This window comes from Cricetulus griseus, chromosome 7 (assembly GCF_003668045.3).
Source record: "Cricetulus griseus strain 17A/GY chromosome 7, alternate assembly CriGri-PICRH-1.0, whole genome shotgun sequence".
In the NCBI taxonomy this organism is placed as follows: domain Eukaryota; kingdom Metazoa; phylum Chordata; class Mammalia; order Rodentia; family Cricetidae; genus Cricetulus; species Cricetulus griseus.
Window position 1 is genome coordinate 35,392,032 of NC_048600.1, and position 7,892 is coordinate 35,399,923.

The following is a 7,892-nucleotide window of genomic DNA, read 5'->3' on the forward strand; positions in this document are numbered from 1 at the left end:
ATTCACAGCATCTAGGTAGTTCAGGGTTTTGCCCTATTTTAAAGCTGGGCTTGAAACACTTTATTTTTCCCCTGCTAGGTATGAGGCTGACTGGAGTCATCCAGCCTGGGTATCTTAGAGACACTCTTTATCAGAACTATAAAAATAAAGAGCTAGAGGCTATATAGCTCAGTAGAAACATATGTGTGAGGCCCTGGATTTGATTCTCAGTGATATAAAGAAAAAAGAGGTGACTAAGCCGTGGAGGCTTCCCTTCTCCAGTGGGCTTAAGCTCCTGGTGAAATTTCACATGGGTTTAGCTAACTTCTTCCACCTGTGAGGGAACAGCCAGAAAACTCTCACCAGATGCTGGCCTCTGAGAAAACTCTCACTTGATGCTGAGGCAAACAGTGTGGTGGTGTAGCTCATGCATACCTATAGTCCTATACCAGTGGCCAGGCAGGAGAATTAAGAGTTCAAGGCTAGCTTATAAAGAAGGAGATACATTTCAGTATGTTCTACATTACCAAGCCTCAAATGTTCTGTTACAGTTCCACAGACACAATAAGACAATAATTCTCTGGCTGTTACCCTGCTCTGACTTGGTTTCTCCCTCTCTGTCTCTGTGTCTCTGTCTGTCTGTCTGTCTGTCTCTCTCTCTCTCTCTCTCTCTCTCTCTCTCTCTCTCTCTCTCTCTCTCTGTGTGTGTGTGTGTGTGTGTGTGTGTGTGTGTGTGTGTGTGTGTGATGTAAGCTGGAGGTTGAACCTAGGACCTTGAGCATGGTAGGCAAGTATTCTACCACTAGCCACATCCTCAGCCCCGACAACATCTGTAAGATGGAGGTAATAATTGTCTACCTTCCTTATAGAATTTTGTTTGTGTGAAAGGACTTGGAGAAGTCTCTAGCACCATTAAGCCTACATAAGTGATCACACACACCTGCACCTGAGCTAAAAACAGTACCAGGTTCATGTTTGTCACAATTAGCAACGACACATGCATTTGTGTAAGCATTCTGATGTCTTCTGGGAACCTAGAGAGCCTGTGCATTATACACCGAACTGACCTGGCTTCTCCTAGTTACAAAAAAAAAAAAAAAAAAATCACGGGTTAACCTTGCTTCCTTCAGCTATCTATCAGGAGAGTCTGGAGTCTGGTTTGTCCTGAAGTACACCTTTTCTGTGATTGCCTCCGTTGAAACATGACACTCTGGGACTATAGAGACTCTTTTTTTTTTTTAAGAGAGAATCAAAACTTCAATCATAAAACCAAAGAAACTTCCACAGTTAAGTTCCCAACGATAAGATGGGGAATGGGTCTGATGTAAAGAGTTTTCAGAATTAAAGGACAGAAAGCTATATTCCCAGCGGATATACAGTCATCCTAAAGATATCAAAAGCATCAGCTCTCCCTGTAACAAAGGTTCTCAAAATGGCTTTATACCAGACAGGTTCATTCTTTAGAATGAGTTGGTTTCTCCATCTCTGTGACACTCCCCAAAGCCGTTGGCACACTGTTGTTATAGTCACTCGTTTTCGTGGTGACAAGAATGGTGGCACCCTCCTCCATGGCTGGAAGCGGGAAGAAATGGTCAGAATCAGCCTTTGGGTTGCTGTTGACACAGTCCTCACAGGTACAGTCTTCCACTGTACACTCCAGGCTTCGGGGAAGAACCCTGACGTCACCAACCCTGCTGTGCATCAGGTCATTATTGGCCTTGTCCAACAGAACGGGTCCTGATGATACAGAAACAGGCATTCACTTGAAGATCACAGTGGTACTGTCATAGCATGCATGGCAGAACACAGAGAAAGCAGCACAAGACCAAGAACAAGTGCATCCTATGCCAAGAGTCACTAAGACCCCACCCCAGAAATGTGGCCCTGAGGCAGGTTGCTTTTTGCATATATGGAGTTTTAAAATTTTGTCTTATGTTGACCACATTTAAAACTCACACGGAAATGTATGAAACCAGACTCTATACAGACTACAAAACCTGACAATAGGAGGAACATGGAGACAGTGGGCTGGGGTCAACCATAGCAGCTTCTGCCTCCAAGCAGGTGATCGGTGCCCTTGTTGGCAAAGCCACAAACTGGTTGGTCCATATACTTATTACCCACTTGGCTCTTGCAAGTTCTGAGGGTTTGACCTCATCTTACACAGGAAATTAACACATGTCACAGCACATCAGTCAGCCTATGAGTGGCATTTTACAAAAGCAAAAGCTGGGCATGGTGGCACGCACCTGTAATCCAGCCACTCAGGAGGCTGAGGCAGGGAGTTTGGAGCCAGCATGTTCAAGAAAGGCCCTGAGTCTAATCCCCAATACCACAAGGGGAAAGAATACAGAAGGGCTTCTTTTTTTGTTGTTTTGTTTTATTTTGTTTTAAAGATTTTATTTATTTATTATGTATACAGTCTTGTGCCTGCATGCCAGCAGAGGGCACCAGATCTCATTCAGGGTGGTTGTGAGCCACCATGTGGTTGCTGGGAATTGAACTCAGGACCTCTGGAAGAACAGCCAGTGCTCTTAACCGCTGAGCCATCTCTCCAGCCCCCAGAAGGGCTTCTTAAGTTTTTTTTGTTTTTTGTTTTTTTTAATTTGTGGTGAGAGGAGTCACATCACAGTGTACTGTGACTGTCAGGACAGCTTATGGAAGTGGATTACACTCAGCCTAATCAGGCTTGTCAGCAAGTACCTTTATCCACTGAGCATCTCATCAACATTCAAGACGTGTACTGTGTCCTAGTTTTTCTGATATGACATCTTATGGAGCATTTTTCAGTACATTAATGTGGGGTCTGTGTGTGTGTGTGTGTGTGTGTGTGTGTGTGTGTGTGTGTGTGTGTGTGTGTGTGATATTCTGTAGCCCAACTTAGCCTAGAACTCAATGTAGCCCAGGCTGGCCTTCTATTCATTTTTTTCTATAATGTGTGTGAGTGAGTGTTGCATGTAGGCATGTGTGCCATGTATGTGCCTGGTACAGAAGTGTTGGATCCCCTGGAACTGAAGTTATAAAAGATTGTGAGCTGCCATGTGGATGCTGGAAACCACACTGTGATCCTCCGTAAAAGCATCAAGTGCTCTTAGCCACTGAGCCCTCTCTCTAGCTCATGACCTCAAACCATTAGTGACCCTTCTGCTTGCTTCAGCCTCCAGAGAACTGATATTACAAATAAGGACCATACTCCTGGATAATTCATTTTTCAATGAATTTCCTTTGATCCCATATAGAAGTCCCCAATTTGTCTCCAATACACATCTGTGAAGAATGGGTTTTTTAAACCACTTATTGGTCCAGCTGTGGTGGTGCATGCCTTTAATTCCAGCTCTCAGGAGACAGAGGCATGCATATCTCTGTGAGTTTGAGGCCAGCCTGTTCAACAAAGTTCCAGGACAACCAGGACTGTTACACAGTGAAATCCTATCTGGGGGGGAGGGGCGGTGGCATCAGGCATCTGTAATCCCAGTTCTATATGAGGTTAGAGGCTGAGACAGGAGACTCACCCCAGAAGTTTGAAGACAAGCTATCTTGGAGATCAAAGTATAAGAAACAAAAGGGACCCTGCGCCTCAAAGTAACTCCTGAAAGTTGTCCTCTGACCACCACACATGCTGTGGTATGCACCTACACTTTCTCACACACAAAAGATCAAGTTTCTGCTCCCCAACATTCCACAGTGACTTTATCTTCTAAAACATCTCTTTCAGGGAGCTGGAGAAATGGCTTAGCCACTTAAAGCACTAGGTTGCTCTTGCAGAGGACATGGGTTTGATTCCCAGCAATCACTTGGTGACTCACAATTGTCTGTAACTCCAGTCCCAGGGGACTCTGGCTCCTAGGGAGAATGCACATATGTGGTATACAAGCATGAGGTAAAACACGCATATACACAAAATATAAATAAATAAATAATAAAACATCTCATTCGGAGTTGCTCTAGAAATATACTAAAGGGCAGGGGGCGGGGGGCTGACAACTGCCTGGCCTCACTTCCATGTGGACCTAAAGAAACTGCTTACAGAAAAACAGCAGAATGTTGGTTCCCAGACACAAGGAGGTGGGGAAATGAGAAGCAGATGGTCAGAAGTCCAGAGTTGCAGTTATGTAAGATGAGTCTTCAGAGCCAGCCTATGACTATGACTGGATGATACTGTGGTGCTGCAAATAGCAGAGTAGATTCCAACTAGCCTCACCACCAGGAAGAATGCTGAAGGGCCGGGGATGGGGTTCAGTTGGCTCACTCAGCTAGCACTCACAAGAAGCCCTGGATTCAATCCCCAGAACTTCACAAACCAGGCCTGTTGGTGCACACCTGTAATGCCAGGTCTGGTGAGATGGCCACGTGAGGACCAGAGAGGTTCAAGGTCATCCTGAGCTACATAGTCCAAGGCCTGTCACCAAAAATGGTCAACTATGTAAGGATGTGGATGTGTTGTTTGTTCGACTGTAGTCACTGTTTCCCTATGTGTCTGTAATCAGTACATTATGTCATGTAGTACTTTACATATGTACACCTTTAAACCCACAGGCAGGCAGATCTGTAAGCTCAAGTCCTGCCTGGTCTACAAATCGAGTTCAGGACAGCCAGGGCTACACAGAGAAATCCTGTCAAATAAATAAATAAAATCATTCTAGGGCTAAAGAGCTGGCTTAATGGTTAAGAGCCAGTACTACTCTTCCAGAGTTCAGTCCCTAGCAACCACCTGTAACTCCAACTACAGGGGGATCCAATGCTCTATCCTGCTATCCAAAGACACTGTACTCACATGTACAAAGCCACTCTCAGACATGCACAAATACACTCAACTTTAAAAACAATTAAAATTCTTTCTTTTGCCTCCCAGACCACGTGGGAGCCAGAAGAGTGAGTGAATTACCCACTATACCCACTGCACTAGAAAGCAATGGAGTAGATGGCTTGCAGTGTGTGCATGGAAAACAAATTCATAAAGAAGCAGGACAAGGGCTCAGAAGATGACTTAGTGGGTATAAGAACGTGCAAGCGTGGGGCTGGAGAGATGGCTCAGAGGTTAAGAGCACCGACTGCTCTTCCAGAGGTCCTGAGTTCTGGTGTGCAAATAAACATGGAAGCAGAATTTTGTATATATAATAAATAAAATCTTTAAAAAAAACATACAATCGTGAGGATCTGAATTTAAATCTCTAACACTCTGGTAACAAGCACATACCCGTAACCTCAGCATGTAACCTCCCAATGGCAGAGATAGGAGCTAGGTAACACAGCTGCAACAGCATGCCTCTGATCCACTGAGAGACCCTATCTCATGATAACAAGGTGAAGAACAATAGAGGAAGATACCTGATGTCCTGCTCTGACCTGATGAGCAAGTGCATACTCACATTCATGCACCACACACACCAAAAGAAAAAAAGTAATAAAAAAAGATGCAGGACAATGGCTGCTGTGTGTCTTGAAAATCAGGTCACGGGGAACAGTGCTATAAAAATATTTTTAGCCTAAGAGGCTCTCAGGTGGAGCTTTAACTTCTCTGAGACTGGTACTCTGTTGCCTAATAATTATTCTTGAGATGGTTAGTGAATCCAGGAGCAACTGGTTATTCATTTCTAGCACTTGGGGCAGCAAAATGTTCACATGCAAACAGTGCTTATGATTATATTTAAAACATGACCAGGGATCTTGCCAAATACAGTTATCCTGAGAGTACCTGGCTATTGTTGTGTGATAACGGAGTATCTCATCAGTGTTCTAACTACAGTGAAAGACACTTACCAAGCAAGCCTCAAGAGCAATTACCAAGAGAAGAACTGGGGGAAATGGGCATTGAAAGGAGACCTGCAAAGTAGCTGTCAATGCCAAGATTTCTCTGTTGTTTGTTTGTTTGATTGTTTGTGAGGGCATTGGTGGTTGTTGTTTTTTTATATATATATTTTGTTTGAGACATGGTCTCATGTAGCCCGAGCTGATCGAAAACTCCATATGTAGCTGAGGACGAACTAGACCTTAACCCCTTGGATCCTTCTGCCTGCCCTACCCAGGTGCTAAAATGACAGGCATGTACTACCACACCCAGCTCAAAAATTCAACTATCCACTAACACATTTGAAAGTGCTGTAGCCAAAAAAAAAAAGTCAAAGTTAAAAAAAGAAAAGGAAATGAAACTTGGAAGAGCCACCCCTACAGAAATAGATTTCTAAGAGTCACCATCAAACTGACCTGGGTTTTGAAGTTTGTCCTTCAGTGCTTCAGAATTCATCTTCCTCAGCAAGAACGTGAGCGCAAAAAGTACCAAAGAAACAATCAAGGTCAAGCCCAAGAAGGTCCAAAGAACAATTTGTACCCCTTTCGTTGAACCTGTCACACCTTTATTAAAAGAACATCACAGAGATCAGTACTCAAATCAAGTATGAATTTTCTAACACTCAACTCCCCTATTGCATATTCATGAACACCTTACTTTGGGGGTAGGTCAGGCTGGCCTCAAACTCATCTGTAGACCTTGGCTATGGATGAGTCCACCTCCTATGTAAGTGCTGGGATTACAGATCTGCAGCAACATGACTATAAATACTGCTGCAGAGCCCAGGGCTGTGTGTGCACCAGCCAGGCACTCTACCAACTCATCTACAACTTGGCTCCTTTTTTGAAACAGGATTTCACTGTAGCCCAAGCTGCCCTGGAATTCACTATATAGTTCAGGCTAGCCTCAAATTTGAGTGGTTCGACACCCCTTGGGGTTGTTGAATAATCCTTTCACAGGGGTCACATAAGATAATTGACATTATGATTCATAACAGTAGCAAAATTACAGTTGTGAAGTAGCAACAAAACAATCTTAATGGTTGGGAATCACCACAACCTGAGGAACTGTACTAAAGGCTTGCAGCATTGGGAAGGTTGAGAGTGAGAACCGCTGCTCTGGAGGCTTAAAAGCCCCCCTCCCTGGCTTCACCAACATTGACTTTTAATTTCTAAATGTCCTTCAGTTAAGAGCTGATGAAATCGCCATCACTATTGGTGCTGAATAAAATGGAATTTGGATCTGAACAATTCCTTTGCTCCAGGAGACATCTAAATTATTGCTTGATTTCTGGTTTTGATTCAGGAAAACGAAACAAAAATAATCTCCCACCTTCTCTGTTAGATAAATAGGCACTATCAAGAATGCCTCCCAACAAGAAGCAGCTATTGAAGAGTCTCACTTACTTGGATTACAGTAAGGCTGACAGGGTACGGGAGGGCTGGAACATCGAAGGTGGCAAGGTTTGCAAGTGTGCAGCAGACTGTCAAAATATTCACTGTGGAAGCACTGCGGAGCCATGTGGGACTTGATCACTGAAATAAATGGAAACAGCAGACAGAACAGCATGGAGGACAAACAAATTCTCAGCAAGAGTTCCCCGTGGACAGCGGTCAGCGATGTTGAGGGGGAAGGAATGACCCCTGCCCTTGTTGGCTCTTATGAGGGCTGTAGGTATTATGGCAGAGGATTTGAATACCTCTCTGGGTCTCTGTTTCTAAGAGGCTTGGGTGGGGCAGTGAGGGGTATATTACAACAAACGTACCTGAAACAGAAACTACCTATTTATAGAGGAAATTTCTCACACAGGTGACAGTTGCATGAGGTGGACAAGTCTAGGGTATCAAGCAGAAAGTGCAGTAGCCATTTATGGACCACCTATTTGTGGGCTGTACCATGTGATAGGAGACAGGCAAGATGAAGACTGTGTCCCATACACACTTAAAGTCAATAGGGAAGGCAGACCATAGTCTGTAACTGGAGGGCCGTAGCAGCTGACTGAAGGGAAATTGGAGGGAGGAATCAGTCAAATATGACAACTGATAGTCATATTTCGCAGCTGGGATTAAAGCAAGAGGCTTAAAGGAAGATTGTTTGTGGGCATTCTGTCATGACAATAAAATCC

General features: G+C 44.0%; 1 protein-coding gene across 1 annotated transcript; it reads right to left on the reverse strand.

Moving 5' to 3' along the window:
- Nucleotides 1-1,218: 1,218 nt before the first annotated feature.
- Tnfrsf17 (TNF receptor superfamily member 17) lies at nucleotides 1,219-7,297 on the reverse strand. The gene is made up of 3 exons (XM_035448334.1): nucleotides 7,174-7,297; nucleotides 6,172-6,330; nucleotides 1,219-1,716 (listed from the first exon to the last, which is right to left on the reverse strand). Exons 1-3 carry the CDS (start codon nucleotides 7,286-7,288, stop codon nucleotides 1,433-1,435), a joined length of 558 nt encoding a protein of 185 aa, XP_035304225.1. The 5' UTR covers nucleotides 7,289-7,297; the 3' UTR covers nucleotides 1,219-1,432.
- Nucleotides 7,298-7,892: the final 595 nt, after the last annotated feature.